A 20,313-nucleotide genomic window follows, 5' to 3' on the forward strand; every position below is an offset into this window, starting at 1 on the left:
CGGAGGTGTGAGGATGAATTCAATACAATTACAAATTAATTATCTGTTTCTTTACAAATGACACATTCAGTAGTTTTACATTCTCCTCAGGTCACTGTTGCCCCTCCCACACATCCTCACAGAAAAACTAAGGCACATATTCTGCCCCAGGTTCTCTCTCCTCTAATAACCTGAAGGTTCACCTCACAACAAGATGCAGCTTTTTACAGGGCTGGTGTTAACTGCTACCTTCTGTAAGTTATCTTTACTGACCTCATCAGAAGTCATTGGTTTGTTCTTATTACTACATTTAATTGTGACAACTTAATTATTTATATTTCTCTATGTATTACTTTTAGGCATTTCCTCTGGAGAAGTCAAATTACTAAATATGACAGAAGGACAACAAGTATCCATGGAATGTATCACAAGCACGAGCGGCTCAGGCTATGTTTACTACTTCTACTGGTACCGTCAGTCCCCTGGGTCAGCCCTTCAGTTTATACTGTACAGGGGGTCCAGCTCACACACCGCAAATTTTGCCGAACAACGATTTGAAGCAACTGTGGAGGACTCCAGTGGCAAAACAACCTTGACAATTTCAAACTTAATTCCAGAAGACTCTATATCATATACTCATATATTAATGCCAGCTCTCATACAAAAACCTGCTAGGATTCCATCACTTTGATGGTGTTTTTAATCAGAAGGAGCAGGAAATGCCTCATAGTGTGATATCTTCATCCTTGGGCTCAGTCCAATGCACCTGTTATCTATTTGTACAGAATGTAATACATTTTGTGGAGCAAAAATAATGATGTTTCCTTTTTTCTTCTCATGTCATTTCTGATGCATTGTTTGGCAGTGATCCAACCCTAGACTGTAGCAGAAGAGATGTGATAATACTCAGAAAGAAGATGCATTCCATTAAATCTCAATAGCATTAAATCTGAATGCTACACTCTAAATGAAGGTATAACAACAGGTTGGGACACTGTGACAGTAAAACTTGAAAAAAAAGAAAAAAAAGAAAAAGGAAAACACATTGGTCTTAAATAATTCATCAGAATGAGGCTATAAGTCATTGACTTCATATTAGGGGCCTTTCTGTGAAAAGCTGATGAAGTTGACTCCCATTGCTACTCATGTATCAGAATCCCTCAGTAACCTGATGGAAGCAGAGTAGTGGGGTATGTGTAGGGTCAGTATATTAACTTGGATTTTCTCTATTCCAAGTGCTTGTGAGGTCTATACTGTTACAAAGCTTTCATGCATGGTACCACTGTATAATAAACAGATGACATATAAATTTCATTCTGAATGTGAAATTTGATTTCCAGTCAAATAAACGAATCAATGCTGTCTATGGTCGAGATGATCACTTCAAAATGATCCTGCTTTTCAAACTGCATCGGTCTGACATGTACAGCATGTGTTTTGCATCCAGAGCTAACTAGTGAATGAGAAGGAGGAGTTTCCTCTAAGAACTGTAGTATGCAGAGCGATTCAATGTAGAGGATGTGTTCTGTTCTAGCTGTGCTTAAAGTCCGTGTTTCAAACACACTGTTTCTTTGGAAAAACTTTCATGATGCTCTGCTGTTTACTCCTTCTATTTTCTTCTACTATCATGGGTAAGTGACCGATTGCATTTTTCTGATCCGTGGTGCGGTCATTTCATTCAGACATAAGGCTTGATTTGAAAGCCTCATTATTAAAACTGGAACTGGAGATTGCATTATATCATGTAAGAAAATAAAATACTGGGAATAATATTTGCTACCGTTAATGTATATTATTGTAGTTATAAAACCATTTCATATCATTCGATCTCAGGTGAAAGCTTCGGACCGGATGCAGTTACATCCGCATCTAGAGAAGAGCACATTCTGTGTGGCAGCAGTGTTACTTTGTCATGCAACTACTCAGCTCTTAATCTGAACAATCTACAGTGGTATCACCAGCACCATCCAAACCATAATTCCTCATCCTCATCCATGCTGAGGACTCTGAACTTTACTACTGTGCCCTACAGCCCACAGTGACAGGAAACCCATAAACTCTGTACAAATTACCTGAGACAACCCATAAGTTATTGTCCTATATATTGTATGTGCTTCAATCAATAAATTCTAGAAATGAATGAATTAATAAATAAATAATAATAACTCTTTGCCTTTACATATAGCTTTTTTCATTCTTAAATTGCATAACAGTGATGAGGGAGGAAACTTGCATCAACACCACAAATTAGTAGCACCCACCTGGATGATGCACCGGCAGCCATTATGTGTCAGAATGCTGACCACACATCAGCTGAGAGGTAGAGAGGGAGAGCATTAGTTTTAGCCAATTAAATCAGGGGATGATTAGTTGAGAGAGCCAGGGTTGAGAATTTAGCCAGGACACCAGGGAACCCCATACTCTGTGAAGAGCACGATGGGATCTTTAATGACCACAATGAGTCAGGACCTTTGTTTAACGCAGAGGTGAACAACAAGGGCCGACTCGTTTCAGGATTTTGTGCCAACTTCTGGTCTTAATGATTTAATTGACTAAATCACATCTCATCTGACATGTGTATAAGTACTGGCTACAGCTGAAGACTCCAAGTGTATCCTGATGATTTTACTGTGCTTATGTACAGTAGGCTTGAACCAGGGATATTTATAGAGTTGTCAGCAAATGAAAAAACAAGACAATTGGTTTGAACAAAGACCAGTACGCAGACTCGCCCTCTAGGACTAGAGTTGTGCACCCCTGGTTTAAAGTTTGAAGAAGGCATCTCCTACAGCAGGTGTACTGCCAACCTGGTCCTGGAGTACCCCTGTGTATGCAGGGGTGTTTTTTCCCAACCACAATTGCAATCCAAGAATTTTCCGTTTTCAGTTTTTCATTTCCCTTAATTAGGTGCTTGAAGTTTAGAAGGTTTACTTAGCCTCTTAAACCATATTTTGACAGATAGCTATACATACCAAAAATAATACAATTTTCATATTATGGTATATTGCAAATAGCATAAAAAGTGGTACAGTATTTTGAATTGAATGAGTAGTGTCCTCATTTCTGAAAGTGTTGACACCTGGCCAGCAAAACAAACCATTTGGAACCAATTTAAAGGCAAAGAAAATGATAATAAGGCAAACCTGCACTGTTCAATGACATAATTATGAGCTTATTAGTTAACCTCAGTCTTTTATTTGTTACCTGTTCTTATGCAATGGCCTGCAAGATATAAACATTGAATTGAATTGAATTGAATTCTTCATGCCATTGCAAACCTATTTCTGGCATAATGTGTGTTAAGGTACAGAATCCATTTTAAAATGAAAAGCACCCAACATTCTGTATAGTCCCCTTGTCCTAAGGATAAATGACCCGCCTTCACTAAACCCCTACAATTAATTGTATTTTTAACCCCAAATCTATTTTGCATGAAGAAACAACCTGTCACTCGTCATAAACTTTGTCATCAAATTTCAAGTTGAAAAAATATAATTTAATTTCAACAGCTTGTTGAAATTGTCTGATGGCGATTGGGGTTGGACCAAAAACCATCATACACTGGGGCACTCCAGGACCGAGTTCGGAAAGCACAGTGTTCTCACCCCCTACTGGTCAACCAACAACACTTCCAGCAGCAACTCCTTTTTCCCAGGAGGTCTCTCATCGCAGTATAAACCAAGCCCACGCTTGCATAGCCAGCCATTCAGCAGGGCCAGGGTGCATGGTGGTATGGTACGGTAATAATTTATGGACTTCCCAATCAGAGGAAATTTAAATATACATTTTTGACATAAAAGTAAAAAGAACATTACTTGACATTGTACAAATGTTTTAGTCTAACCTTCTGCTGGATCCAGGCAGTAAAGATTCCTGTCAGCAATATAATGGTAAATGGCAAGCATTTATATATCGCCTTTATCCAAAGCGCTGTACAATTGATGCTTCTCCATTCACCCATTCATACACACACTCACACATCGAAGGCGATTGGCTGCCATGCAAGGGCCCGACCAGCTCGTCAGGAGCATTTGGGGGTTAGGTGTCTTGCTCAGGGACACTTCAACATCGCCCAGGCGGGGGATCAAACCAGCAACCCCCCGACTGCCAGACGACTGCTCTTACTGCCTGAGCCAGGCTGGATCCTGCAGCTGGGACATGACATTAGCCGACTGTTATGAATCTGGTGTTTTACAAATTGTTGACTTGCTGCTCCAATTTGCCACTGTGGCTGGTATGCAACAACAGGAAAAACACCAATGAACTTGGTCCCAGTGTGGTGTAGTGTCTCCATTTTCACACCAGATGTCCCCATTTTACTGGATCATATTTTCCCTCAGATTCTGTTTTCCCTCTGTTTCTCTTGATGCCACTAAACTGAACAACTCATGCTGAAAATAGCATACATAGGATGGGTTAAATATTACAATATGTATACAGTGGTCTTAAATGAAATTCTTGGTTTTAGAAAACTACCTGGAAATATTGCTTATTAAGCAATTTATATTCAGTCGAGAATAGATGTTTTTTCCATGATTGTAGCTACCATATATGGCAGGCTTGTGAATATAGATAATATTTAATACACTAAATTTGTTATTTATGCTTTGCTGAATATTGTAATTGATTTCACACATTTAATGCAGCCCACAGGTTTGTCAGGTTTAACTTAAAACAAAAGAAAATATAGAGAATATGATTCCCTGTAATATTCTGTGTTCAGGGGAGGAGCTATATAGTCAGTGAGTGGGGGAGTTTCCTGTTAAAACTACACAGAGGGAGTCCAGTGGATGACTTACACTGTTGTGTTTAAAGTCAGTGTTTTTTTTTAACAGCTGTCATGATGCTGCTCTGTTTATTACTTCTGTTAACAGGGGTGGGTAAGTGACCTCTTGCATTTAATCAGCAAAATGAAAATGTTTGGCTCATTCCTATGTCTTGTGTAAATACAAATGATTGGGTTCTTTATTTGAATAATGAGCATCAACATAACATATTAATTAACATATATTTTTTTCTTCCACAGATGACAGTTTTCAGGATGAAATAACAGCAGCAGCTGAAGAAGTGAATGTTCTGGAGGGAAGCAGTGTTACACTCTCATGCACTTACACCACTGATGCAAGCTATTTACTCTGGTACCGCCAGTACCCCCGATCCAACCCTGAATTACTCATCTCTGTTGTAAGCACTGACAGCACCAAGGGACAATTTACTGCTAAACATGACAGAAAGAAGAAAGAAACAGTTCTGGAGATCTCCTCTGCACTGTACTACTGTGCCCTGGAGCCCACAATGACAGAAAAGCCATGAACTCAGTACAAAAACTTCAAGCTGAAAATTCTCTCCGGTTCTTTGAAGTTAAACATTTTGATCAAATATAACGCATCAATTTCCTCCATTTGGTTCCAATGAGGCGGCACGGATAGTGCAGTGGGTAGCACTGCCACCTCCCAGAAAAGAGGTCCTGGGTTCGAATCCCCGTCGGCAGGGGCCTCTCTGTGCGGAGTTTGCATGTTCTCCCCGCGTCTGCGTGGGTTTCCTCTGGGTACTCTGGTTTCCTCCCACAGTCCAAAGACATGCAGGTTAGGTTGATTGGAGAGTCTAAATTGCCCGTAGGTATGAGTCTGTGAGTGTGTGAGTGTGTGAGTGAATGGTGTGTGTGCCCTGCGATGGACTGGCGACCTGTCCAGGGTGTATTCCTACCTTTCGCCCAATGTATGCTGGGATAGGCTCCAGCCCCCCTGCGACCCTGTTCAGGATAAGCGGGTTCAGATAATGGATGGATGGATGGAAGGTTCCAACAATAGAATCCTTCAGAGGAATTTATTTCACCTACACTATAGGTTGGCAAGGTGATTATATCCAATATTGAAATTCACCCAACCATTATAGAAGACCTCAAGAAGAACAGGACTGGAGCCTGCAGGAACCTTCTTACAAATAACAATGCACATTTGTGTATCACACCACGCCAATGTGTACTTTCCCACTACACTGTGTTGCATGCTGTCCTGAGATCTATTAAGTGCCCACCAGCCCATATCAACAATGACACTCCTACAGTCAGTTCTAAAAAATACTAACCATTGCTGTGCAGTAGTATATGCAAATGACAGTTAACATGAGCACAACCATTTTCAGAGAAGAAATTGTGAAATTATGTTTTAAGCATGTTGTGTTTAAGATAGTTTTTTCATGACAGGTAGTTTTGATTTCCCAACAACAGTCAGCACTCATGAATGCTGCTGATTGGCCACAATTCATGATCACTGGACTGCAGCTGTTTGAAGAGCAGTGCCTCACTGGAGGGCCTTACATTTGCCACAAGATGTCGCCATGTTGCTTGTAATGTTACAAAATCAAACAAGGACAATGTTTTTATATGTATATGTTCATGTTTGTGGACATAAACTGGTATTTAGACACCACTTTAGTTGATATTTTCATTGATGGGCATCATGTACTGCATACTGCAAACAGACTGTTTGGTATTTTAAAAAAACTTTCCAAACTGGTTTATAGCTTTCTCTGATAATGTGCATCGGACAAACCCCTCGAGAACTGTGTTCCTCGATGTGACAGGGAAAAAATCTACGACAAGCTTCTATGAGCAGGTAAAATTTCAATCAGCTCCTCTCAGCTCTACAATCTGAGCACTTCCCCTTAAAGTCTGACGCTGCAGCAGTTACAGACACAGAGAGTGGAAACAGCTGTTAGAGAGAGTTCACTGCTGCAACTCCCATACTGTACAGACTGGTCTGCTGCATTTCAAACTCATTTAACAGTGCAGCTATGGTTACGAGGCTGATTATATTAACTATTTGCATCTATTGCTTTGGTATGAATTAACTTTTCAAAATATTTTTTATTCATGCATTCATCCATTCATTTTGTTTACACATTTTACTTATTATTTATTTATGATTTTTTCAGAATGCAGAGCTGAGGACACAGTGACTCAGTCCACAGGAGATGTGATTGCTTTTGAAGGAGAATCATTGACTCTTGTCTGTAATTTTAGGACTAGCAATACAACACCATATCTCTTCTGGTACATATAATATCCAAATGTTTTTCCTAAGCACATGCTGAGACGGGATCTATATACACCTGGAGAAACTGCACCAGGGTTTGGGAGATTTGATGCTCATCTCAACAAAACCACCAGCAGTGTACCTTTAACAATACAGAAGGTGCAGCTGTCTGACACTGCTGTGTATTTCAGTGCACTGAGGCCCACAGTGGTATGAAGAATTCATCACCCTTACAGGAGTACAAGACGAACATACAGGACTCTGTGCTTTGAGTTTCATCTAATACACTGCAATAAAATTTGTTGCAATTCTAGAGAAATAATATATATATTTTAAAACATAAGTTGCTCATATATTCAGAAGACTAATAATGATATAATATTTATGAGGACTTTTAGCAGAAACATCACAGAATACTACATCTACTGTATATGCCATAATGAACTGATCTTGTTAAGAATGAGCAAAACCTGCCAAAAGCTGTTTAACCTCTCTAACTTCATTTCAAGGCAATAGAAACATTTTTTTTAGTTTAATGTTATCTTGTATTCTTGCTTTTTTTGTATTTGTATTAACGTATTCAGAAAGGTTGCTTGTTCTGTAAGAAACCGTCTGGTTTACACCTTTCTGTCGCCCTAAGCAAAATTGCATGGAAAGTACCGGGTGGTGGGTGGTCTCATTTTGGGGATCAGGATAGGTTTATATTTCTATATTACCACCCATATCGTGCACTTATATTAAAAATGACAAAAAGAGTTTCAGCCACAAATATTACTGTAGGGCTGCTGTACACTGCAAAAGAAAAGCCTGACTTTTTGATACAATCCAACACACGTTTGTGGCATTAATCTATCTTTCATAGTTTGGTAAAGACGATAATGCTCATTCATTTCCTATGTAAGGGAGGGGCTAAATGTACAATGAGTGGTTGAGTTTCTTCTCAAAATGATGCAGAGGGAGTAGATGACTTATTCTCTTCTTGCATTGTTTAAGTGTTTCTTTCTAACAGCTACCACGATGCTGCACTGTTTGTTTTTCCTGTTTTCAACAATGGTTGGTAAGCCCCATTCTATGTTTATTTTGAATACATTTTTATGAATATTTAGTAATGAAATAAACAATATATATTCTACAATTAAGTTTATAATTACATTATTATCTTTTTTTTTCATTCATCATTTCACCAGTCTAATGTATGAATTCAAATTATTTATTGATGTGAGTAACTTATGGCTTTTGTGGCAAGGATTCATTAAATATAAGTAATAAAAAATATGTTCCACAGGTGACAGTTTTCAGGATGGAATCACATCAGTAACTAATGCAGTGCAAGCTTTGGAGAGCAGCAGTGCCACACTGTCATGCAACTACAGTTCTTCTAATCTTGGAGACAGTCTTCAATGGTATCGGCAGTACCCCAGATCCAAACCTGAATTCCTAATACTCATCTTCAGAAGTAAAGACAGAGAAGAGAAAGCTGGCTTTACTGTCAGACATGAAAAATTAAACAGCCTTGTGCATCTGGAGATCTCCTCTGCTAAAGTGACAGACTCTGCACTGTACTACTGTGCCTTGAGGCCCACAGTGACAGGAAACCTATAAACTCTGTACAAAAACCAGACACAACCTAATCCAACGGTGCAACACAAGTATTACTTTGAGTCATCTTGTATGATTGAGTTTATCTTTCTTTCAGGCACCATGCAATATTATTTGCAATCTTCTGGCTTAATTCTGAAATTACAGTAATTGAAAAACATCCCCCACCTCCTGGTGAAGTTTGAAGAAAATGCATTGATTACATTTCTGGTTATATTAAAGAGAATGCTTGTTCACAGACATATTGTAATATATAATAATAGGCAGGTCTATTTATTTCCTAATATTTTGTGCCCTCAATTGAAAAGGTCTAGATGCTTAGAAAATGCAAAGAAACACTGCCAAATGGAATGCATTACAACTTTAAGCTTTATATGCCTGCATCTCGGGTGATAAATTTATTTATTTACTCATTTATTTTTTATGTGTGTGCATGTTCCCAGGGGTTGTTGCACACCTGTAACTTGAAAAAAATTAAATGAATGAACTAAGGATGCAGGAGATACTGGAATCAGCTGCAGCAGCAGCACAGGGTTTCCTCAAGACATACTTTAAGCAGAGCCACAATAAACAAATAGGGAAGAGGGGTGAATGTGATGTTCATCTCGCTTTTATTGGGACTATGATTTGGAGTCATTTTGAAGCCATTATAATGGTTGTATGCAGTATTTTATTCAGATCTGACAGCCTCCCACAGCACTCTGGTGTGCTTTTCATGAGTCACTATCATGGCAGTGCACAAGAAACAGTTCACTATGCTGCAGTGACTTCAGTTATCCACAAGATGTCACTGTTTTATGGTGTAGTGTTTAACCCAGTGGTTCTTATGGCACTCACCATAAGAACCACTGTGATATTGTATAGAAGTAAAGAAAACACCGTCGGTAAAATGAGGTAAAAAAATATCATTGCCAGTAAAATATAACGTGCTCAAATCTGGCCACAAGAAGGTATAGTATATTGTTAAATGAAAGAAGTTCATTACTTAACGAAGGTATATATTAAGACAGTTTTTTTTCTTCTTTTTTTTGGTTCGCATCTAAGTTACAGACATCAATGAAAATGATGTGGGGGCTGCTCAGGTTTAAAATGTGCCAAATTTTGATGAAGACAATAAAGTATGACATTACAGTTTGATATGAAACTATATTGAAAAAATATTACAGTTAATTTTGAAATTTTATGTAATGTCTGGTTCTCAATTGTGTGTGGTGTGTGTTTTGTGTCCAGGGGAGGGGCTATCTAGTCAGTAGTCAATGAGTGAAAGGAGTTTCCTGCTAAAACTATGTAGAGGGAGTCAGAGTGGAGGACATATTCTGTTCTAGCTGTGCTTAAAGTCAGTTTTCTTTCTAACAGCTGTCATGATGTTGCACTGTTTACTTCTGTTATTAGCAGTGGTGGGTAAGTGGCATTCTGCTATTATTTCATCTGTGGAGCTGTTTCGGTCAAGCTCCAATACAGCTGGACTGATGTTTATTTTAATAAATGAGTGCCTAGTAAGACATTCCACAAGGTGTATCATGAATTCTATTAAAATGGGAGTAGCAATTTTGTAATATTATATCACACAACAGCAGTGCATTTTATTAACTAAGATTAACCTGATAATCCTGACTCCCTTCTATATATCATATGCCAAACTTGACTAATTATGAAAAATCAAATTGACTGTACAGTCACATAATAAAATTATTGCTTTGGTAAGTGAGAATCTCTCGTGCATACTCTTTTACCGATATAAATGACTGAATTACAAAAAAAAACAATGGTTGTATCCTCTTTTTGGACAATTTCCTTAACTTCTAAATAGGACACGTAATGGGTAATATATCATACAAATTTTTTTTTTTTTTACAGGTCACAGTTTTCAGTATGGAATTACATCAATAGCTAATGCAGTGCAAGCTTTGGAGGGCAGCAGTGTCAAACTCTCATGCAACTACACTGGTTCCAATTCGGGAGACACCCTACAATGGTATCGCCAGCACCCTGGATCCAAACCAGAATTTCTTATCCTCATCTTCAGAAGTAAAGACAGAGAAGATAATAATGGGTTCACTGTTAAGCATGAAGATGCAAAGAGCCTTGTGCATCTGGAGATTTCCTCTGCTGAAGTGACAGACTCTGCACTGTACTACTGTGCTCTGAGGCCCACAGTGACAGGAAACCCATAAACTCTGTACAAAAACCAGAGAACACAATAAATATTTTATTTTCATGTGCCATATGACAGTATATCAGCCCAATGTTAATAATAAAAATAATAATAATAATAATAATAATGATAATGATAATTATTATTATTATTATTATTGCACATGTAGTCTTAAGCATTTCTATGACTCTGACCCTGTTTTATTGAGAAATGTGGGTTCTGCTATGAAGATCAGTCCATGCATGTCTTCTATAGATCATAACATGTGCAGTTTATTTATTTGATTTTTTTCCAATAATGTCCCAGGAAGCCACAGGCAACCAATGATCAATGTTACTGTAGGTGGCACAATAGCTCTCCTGCAGTTCTGTGTGGCTTGAGGAGAGGAAAATAAAAGTATTTATATTTGTACCTCCAGAGTACAATATATGGAGGAGTGACTGTTTCATCTTACACGATTGAAGATTGAAAGCCACAGCTGTCAATCCCAGGTTTGAGATAAAGTCGCATTTAAAAATGGAAGCATGAGATGAAAAGCACCCCCAGCTGTCTCATGTAATTTAAATTCACTTTTGTTTTTCATTTTTATTTTTGCTAAAAAAAAAATTAATACACATGAATGAAAGCAAATCTGTCACAATATAAAAACAACTACTTGGGAAATCCAAATATGCAAATGTTAGATATTTGCATATTTGTATTTAAATGATGAATTATAAATGTTTTGCACCATCATTGTATGTTATTAAATGTCATTAATACATCATCCGTCATGCTGAACATTCAGGTCCTGATCAACTAGTCAGTGAAGTGCTCCTGCTGAAAAAGCAGTTATTTACTGGGCCTGCAGTGTAGTGACTTCAGTTGGCCAGAAGATAGAGCCATTCATCCACTGTGCAGACTTTCCCATAAATGTATCTTTGTTCTGTTGCTGTATGACAGACAGTTCAAGCTTTATAGTAAGTAATGAAAATACCAAAAGAGTGATTGGCAATATTACAAAAATACTGTGGGGAGTGGTCTCTGTAAATACCAAGTTTAGAGAATATTGTTAAAAATGCCAGTAGCTAAAGAAAGAATGCTATTAGTGCATGATCAATATGAGCAGCCACATACCACTACCACATGAGGCTTCATGCATGAAATTCCAGGAAGTGGGTAAAACAGGAGATACAAAACCTGTTCAGCACAGTGCTGTTTTACCTCACTGAGAGAGAGGACACACAGGGACTTCAACACATCCAGACTACAAACACAAATGCTCACTTTATTCTGTGGAATTCTTCTTTATCTCGCAGGTAAGTATTTTTTCATTCAACCCATTTTGGCATTTTTTCTGAATTGTATTTTTAGACTGTATTACCAGTATATAATATGAATACTTTAAAATATTGAATTTCAACTGTGTTTCCCTGTTCATATGTTTTCCAGGTAATACAGAAGGTGATTCTGTCCTTCAAAATAACTCAGTGTACCTGACAGAAAATGAAATGGCATCACTGTACTGTCAGTATGAAACTACTTCCACTGTTCCTGGTCTCTTCTGGTACATCCAGAGAGATACTAAATCACCAGAGCTCATACTCAATAATTATAGTATCCGTGGAAATGGTTATAAGGAAGGCCTCTCAGCTCATCTTGAGAAGTCTGACAGGACCTTTAATCTGAAGATAGCTGCAGCTGTGCTGTCTGACTCTGCCACATACTACTGTGCTCTGAGGCCCACATCGTGCTAGTCTGTTTCTCATCTCATACAAAACCCCCTTCTGTGTCAAACCTGGATACTGTTATCATATACAGTAGGGCAGCATACTAACTTTTTCAACTGGTATCGTTGGTGTCACTAACTTTTTTCAACTGGTGGCACAATCACAAAATCACATTTAAGTTATATCTAGTGGTGTAGATCAGTGGTTTAAAATGTTTTTGCATCAAATTCACTTCATCCAAAAAAAGTCAAAGCCCCCTCTGAAACATATCGCACATCAGACATCCACACCCATGGGCTTGTATCTCCTCCTTAAAGGAGAGTAGGGTGGAGCAGAAATTGGAATCTTTTTAATTCTAAATCAGAAATTGGGCAAAATGCTCTCTACTTACAGACTATTTTTCAAACTGTTGCAGAATTTATTTCCACTGTTCTCTACCAATCTGTTTGAAATTCCATCCATCCATCCATCCATTATCTTAACCTGCTTATCCTGAACAGGGTCACAGGGGGGCTGGACCCTATCCCAGCATACTTTGGGCGAAAGGCAGGAATACACCCTGGACAGGTCGCCAGTCCATCGCACACACATCATTCACTCACACACTCATACCTACAGGCAATTTAGACTCTCCAATCAGCCTAACATGCATGTCTTTGGACTGTGGGAGGAAACAGGAGTACCCGGAGGAAAGCCACACAGACACGGGGAGAACATGCAAACTCCACACAGAGAGGACCCGGCCGACGGGGATTCGTACCCAGGACCTCCTTTCTGTGAGGCGGCATTACATTTACATTTTAGTCATTTGGCAGACGCTTTTAATCCAAAGCGACTTACAAGTGCATAGGTTCTACCACAAGTCAAAGCATCACAACCAGAACTAGGAAAATACACCTGGACTGCTGTTCTAAACATATAGTCGTCATCATAAGTGCAAAATGGGGGGGGGGGGGGGGGGTTAGACAGGGATAGGGGTATCAGAAGGGGGGGCGGGGTAAGTCAGGAGGGAGGACTAAGGTACAGTTTGAAGAGGTGTGTTTTGAGTCTGCGTCGAAATAGGGGGAGGGATTCTGCTGTCCTGACAGTGGTAGGCAAGTCATTCCACCACTGAGGGACCAGAACGGAAAACAGGCGTGAACGTGCAGCTCGACCGCCAGGTACCCGTAGAGAGGGAACCGTAAGGCGACCAGAGCTGGCAGACCGGAGTGGTCTAGCTGGGGAGTAGGGAGTGATCAGGGATTGTATGTAATGTGGGGCAGTCCCCTTAGCAGCCTGAAATGCCAACACAAGGGCCTTGAATCGGCAGTGCTAACCACTGCACCAACCGTGCCGCCCTGTTTGAAATTCCATTTCCAGTAATTCCATTAAACCTCATTCGAGTAATTCTTATATCTTAATCCAATTAAGTTAGAATATTTGAAGTAGTTTTGCATTGTATTTTGATTATAACAGTTCAGCAGTTTATTGATAAGCCAATATAATATTTTTAGCCCATTCATCTCAACTCACATTTGTTTAAGCATAGTGTAGGCATGCATGGGTGGCCCACAGCCCCACAGGGTAATATAGCATCCGGAGGTGTGAGGATGCATTCAATTCAATTACAAATTAATTCTCTGTTTCTTTACAAATAACACATTCAGTAGTTTTACATTCTCATCAGGTCACTGTTGCCCCTCCCACACATCCTCACAGAAAAACTAAGGCACATATTCTGCCCCAGGTTCTCTCTCCTCTAATAACCTGAAGCTTCACCTCACAACAAGATGCAGCTTTTTACCGGGCTGGTGTTAACTGTTACCTTCTGTAAGTTATATTTGCTGACCTCAGAAGACATTGGTTTGTTCCTATAACTACATTTAATTGTGACAACTTAATTATCTATATTTCTCTGTATATTACTTTTAGGCATTTCCTCTGGAGAAGTCAAATTACTAAATATGACAGAAGGACAACAAGTATCCATGGAATGTATCACAAGCACGAGTGGCTCAGGCTATGTTTACCGCTTCTACTGGTACCGTCAGTCCCCTGGTTCAGCCCTTCAGTATATACTGCACAGGGGAGACGGCAGGGGTACAGCAAATTTTGCCAAACAACGATTTGAAGCAACTACAGAGAAATCCAGTGGAAAAACAACCTTGACAATTTCAAACTTAATTCCAGAAGACTCTGCATTGTATTACTGTGCACTGCGGCTCACAGTGATATATTAATGCCAGCTCTCATACAAAAACCTGCTAGGATTCCATCACTTTGATGGTGGTTTTAATCAGAAGGAGCAGGAAATGCCTCATAATGTGTTATCTTCATTCTTGGGCTCAGTCCAATGCACCTGTAATCTATTTGTACAGAATGTAATACATTTTGTGGTGCAAAAATAATGATGTTTCCTTTTTTATTCTCATGTCATTTCTGATGCATTGATTGGCAGTGATCCAACCCTAGACTGTAGCAGAAGAGATGTGATAATACTAAGAAAGAAGATGCATTCCATTAAATCTCATTCATTGATTAATTCATTATCCTAACCTGCTTATCCTGAACAGGCTCGCAGGGGGCTGGAGCCTATCCCAGCATACATTGGCGGAAAGGCAGGAATACACCCTGGACAGGTCGCCAGTCCATCGCAGGGCACACACACCATTTACTCACAGACTCATACCTATGGGCAATTTAGACTCTCCAATCAGCCTAACATGCATGTCTTTGGACTGTGGGAGGAAACCGGAGTACCCGGAGGAAACCCACGCAGACACGGGAGAACATGCTAACTCCGCACAGAGAGGCACCGGCCGACGAGGATTTGAACCCAGGACCTCCTTGCTGTGAGGCGGCAACAGTAAAACTTGAAAATGAAAAAAAGAAAAGAAAAAGGAAAACATATTGGTCTTAAATAATTCATCAGAATGAGGCTATAAGTCCTTGACTTCATATTAGGGGCCCTTCTGTGAAAAGCTGATGAAGTTGACTCCCATTGCTACTCATGTATCAGAATCCCTCAGTAACCTGATGGAAGCAGAGTAGTGGGGTATGTGTAGGGTCAGTATATTAACTTGGATTTTCTCTATTCCAAGTGCTTGTGAGGCCTATACTGTAACAAAGCTTTCATGCATGGCACCACTGTATAATAAACAGATGACATACTAATTTCATTCTGAATGTGAACTATTTCCAGTCAAATAAACAAATCAAGGCTGTCTATGGTCGAGATGATCACGTCAAAATGATCCTGCTTTTTAAACTTTAGAGGTCTGACATGTACAGCATGTGTTTTGCAACCACAGCTAAATCGTGAATGAGAAGGAGGAGTTTCCTCTTAGAACTACAGTATGCAGAGCGATGTGTTCTGTTCTAGCTGTGCTTAAAGTCAGTGTTTCTTTGAAAAAACCTTCATGATGCTCTGCTGTTTACTTCTTCTATTTTCTTCTACTATCATGGGTAAGTGACCGATTGCATTTTTCTGATCTGTGGTGCTGTTGTTTCATTCAGACATAAGGCTTGATTTGAAAGCCCCATTATTAAAACTGGAACTGGAGATTGCATTATATAATGTAAGAAAACAAATTACTTGGAATAATATTTGCTACCATTAATGTATATTATTGTACTCATGAAACCATTTCATATCATTTGGACTCCAGGTGAAAGCCTCGGACAGGATGCAATTATATCCACATCTTGAGGAGAGCATGTTCTGTGTGGCAGCAGTGTTACTCTGTCATGCAACTACTCAGCTCTTAATCTGAACAATCTACAGTGGTATCACCAGCACCCTGGATCCAAACCAGAATTCGTCATCCTTATCTATGCTATGGAAAAGACAGAGAAGAGGTTCACTGTGAAACAGGACAAAACGAACAGACATGTGCAACTGGAGATCTCCTCTGCTGAAGTGACAGACTCTGCACTGTACTACTGTGCCCTGCAGTCCACAGTGACAGGAAAACCTGTGTACAAAAACCTGACAAAACTCAAAAACTCCTGAGACAAGATAGAAACCCATAAGTTATTGTCCTGTATATTGCATTACAGTGATGAGGGAGGAAACTTGCATCAACCACCACAAATTAATAGCACCCACCTGGATGATGCACCGGCAGCCATTATGTCTCAGAATGCTGACCACACATCAGCTGAGAGGTGGAGAGGGAGAGCATTAGTTTTAGCCAATTAAATCAGGGGTGATTAGTTGAGAGAGCCAGGGTTGAGAATTTAGCCAGGACACTGGGGAACCCCATACTTTTTGTGAAGCGTGCCATTGGATCTTTAAAGCACATTATGGCAGAAATAGGTTTGAAATGGCATGAATAATAAAATTCCCATGTTCATATCTTGCAAACAATTGCATAAGAAGAGGTAACAAATTAAAGACTGAGGTTAATTAATAAGGTCATAATTAGATCATTGAACAGTGCAGGTTTTCCTTGTTATCATTTTATTTGCCTTTAAATTGGTTCCAAATGATTCGTTCTTCTGGCCACGTGTCAACACTTTCAGAAATTAGGACACTACTGATTAAATTCACTGTCGATCAGTTAAAAATAATTGACCACTTTTCATGCAATTTTCATTTGCAATATATTATAATATGAACATGGGAATTGTATTCTTCATGGTATCCATAGCAATCTGTCAAAATGTGGTTTAAGAGGATAAGTAAAATCATTAGGATACACTTGAAGTCTGCAGCTGTAGCCGGAACTCATACATATGTCACATGAGATATGATTTAGTCAATTAAATAATTAAGTTTAACCAAGTTAAACCAAGGCCCTGACTTACTGTCGTCATTAAGGTAAAGAATCCATTTTAAAATGAAAAGCCTGCAATTAACCCTTTATAGTGCCCTTGAAAAAAATGACCCCCCTGCACTAAACCCCTGAAATGAAGCAGCTTACTTTAATTTTACACCCTGAATCTATTTTGCATGACGAAACAACCTGTCACTCATCACAAACTTTGTCATCAAGTTGAAAAAAGATCATTTTGAGGGTGTTCTTTGCTCTTAAACATAGTGACAGGTCATTTTTGCAACCCAATGGTTAAGAAACATGAACAGTTTATTGAAATTGCCTGATTGGGGTTGGACCAAAAACCAACATACCTTTTTCCCAGGAGGTCTTTCATCCCAGTATTAACCAAGCCCACACTTGCGTAGCCAGCCATTCAGCAGGGGCAGGGTGCATGGTGGTATGGTATGGCAATCATTTTTGGACATGAAACTAAAAAGAACATCACATGAAATTGTAAAACATTTTTTGCTCTAACTTTCTGCTGGCTCCAGGCAGTAAAGATTCCTGTCAGCAATATAGGCTGGATCCTGCAGCTGGGACATGACATTGGCCAACCATTATAAATCTGGTGTTACTAATTGTTGACTTGCTGCTCCAATTTGTCACTGTGACTGGTATGCATCAACAGGAAAAACACCAATGAACTTGGTCCCAGTGTGGTTTAGTGCCTCTATTTTCACACCAGATGTCCCCATTTTACTGGATCGTATTTTCCCTCAAATTCTCTGTTGCTTTTGATGGCACTAAACTAAACAACTCATTCTGAAAATAGCATAAATAGGATGGGTTACTTGAAAAATATTACAATATGTATAGAGTGGTCTTTAGTGAAATTCTTGGTTTTAGGAAACTACCTAGAAATATTGCTTATTAAGTTAAGCAAGTTATATTATATCCTGGTGACATGGCTCAGGCAGTAAGAGCAGTTGTCTGGCAGTCGGAGGGTTGTCGGTTTGATCCCCTGCCCGGGCTGTGTCGAAGTGTCCCTGAGCAAGACACCTAACTCCCAAATGCTCCTGACGAGCTGGTTGGTGCCTTGCATAGCAGCCAATCGCCGTTGGTGTGTGAGTGTGTGTATGAATGGGTGAATGAGAAGCATCAATTGTACAGCGCTTTGGATAATGGCGTGATATAAATGCCAACCATTTACTATATTCAGTCGACAAGAGATGTTTTTTCCATGATTGTAGCTACTGTATAAGGTAGGCGTGTGAATATAAATAATATTTAATACATTATATTTGTTATTTATGCTTTGTGCTGAATATTTTATTTTATTTTATATATTTAATGCAGCCCACAGGTTTAACTGAAAACAAAAGAAAAACTAGATAATATGATTCCCTGTAATGTCTTGTGTTCAGGGGAGGAGCTATATAGTCAGTGAGTAAGGGAGTTTCCTGTTAAAACTACACAGAGGGAGTCCAGTGGATGACTTACACTGTTGTGTTTAAAGTCAGTGTTTTTTTTTGAGCAGCTGTCATGATGCTGCTCTGTTTATTACTTCTGTTAACAGGGGTGGGTAAGTGACCTCTTGCATTTAATCAGAAAAATGAAAATATTTGGCTGATTTCTATGTCTTGTGTAAATACAAATGATTGTGTTCTTTATTTGAATAATGAGCATCAACATAACATATAAATTAATATTATTTTTTCTTCCACAGATGACAGTTTTCAGGATGAAATAACAGCAGCTAAAGAAGTGAATGTTCTGGAGGGAAGCAGTGTTACACTCTCATGCACTTACACCACTGATGCAAGCACTTTTTACTGGTATCACCAGTACCCCCAATCCAAACCTGATTTCCTCATCTCTGTTGTAAGCACTGACAGCACCAAGGGACAATTTACTGCTAAACATGACATAAAGAAGAAAGAAACGGTTCTGGAGATCTCCTCTGCTGAAGTGACAGACTCTGCAATGTACTACTGTGCCCTGGAGCCCACAGTGACAGGAAAGCCATGAACTCAGTACAAAAACTTCAAGCTGAAAATTCTCTCCGGTTCTTTGAAGAAATATAACGCATCAATTTCCCCCATTTGCTTCCAACAATAGAATCCTTCAGAGGAATGTATTTCATTTGAGAATTGAGTTTCTGCCATGAACAGATCTCGCAATGAAGAAAAGTGGATGTAATTTATTCGAAAATGAATTCATTCTAAATGCCTGCATTTTAACGATGTTGTATTTAAGATAGTTTTTTCATGACAGGTACTTTTGATTTCCCAGCAACAGTCAGCACTCATGAATGCTGCTAATTGGCCACAATTCATGATCACTGGACTGCAGCTGTTTGAAGAGCAGTGCCTCACTGTGGGGCCTTACATTTGCCACAAGATGTCGCCATGTTGCTTGTGATGTTACAAAATCAAACAATGACAATGTTTTTATTTGCATCTGTTCATGTTTGTGGACATAAACTGGTATTTAGACACCACATTAGTTGATCTTTTCATTGATGGGCATCATGTACTGCATACTGCAAACAGACTGTTTGGTGTTTTAATAAAACTCTGAACTGGTTTATAGCTTTCTCTGATAATGTGCATCGAACAAACCCCTTGGGAACTGTGTTCCTCGATGTGACTTAAACTGAAATTTTAATCGGACAGGGAAAAAATCTACGACATGCTTCTATTAGAAGGTCAAATTGCAATCAGCTCCTCTCAGCTCTACAGTCTGAGCACCTCCCCTTCAAGTCTGACCCTGCAGCAGTTACAGACACAGAGAGTGGAAACAGCTGTTAGAGAGAGTTCACTGCTGCAGCTCCCATACTGTACAAACTGGTCTGCTATTACAGTGCAGTTATGGTTTTGAGGCTGACTATATTAACTATTTGCATCTATTGCTTTGGTATGAATGAACATTTCCAAAAAAAAAAAAAAAAAAAAAATTCATTCATTCATTCATTCGTTCATTCATTTTGTTTACACATTTTACTTTGCTTTGTGACAGATAACTTTGTTCTTTTTTCAGAATGCAGAGCTGAAGACACAGTGACTCAGTCCACAGAAGATGTGACTGCTTTCGAA

The 20,313-nt window shown here is 39.1% G+C and overlaps 1 gene segment (V, D, J or C); it reads left to right on the forward strand.

Moving 5' to 3' along the window:
- Positions 1-1,478: 1,478 nt before the first annotated feature.
- On the forward strand, positions 1,479-16,407 carry LOC133128888 (T cell receptor alpha variable 12-3-like; the record flags this gene model as incomplete). The annotated part of the segment is given in 3 exon segments: positions 1,479-1,610; positions 5,006-5,163; positions 16,243-16,407. Coding segments are annotated over 3 exon segments (369 nt in total), but the record flags the coding sequence as incomplete, so codon positions are not given.
- Between the last annotated feature and the right edge of the window lie 3,906 nt (positions 16,408-20,313).

The sequence above is a fragment of the Conger conger genome, chromosome 5 (genome assembly GCF_963514075.1).
Source record: "Conger conger chromosome 5, fConCon1.1, whole genome shotgun sequence".
Taxonomy (NCBI): domain Eukaryota; kingdom Metazoa; phylum Chordata; class Actinopteri; order Anguilliformes; family Congridae; genus Conger; species Conger conger.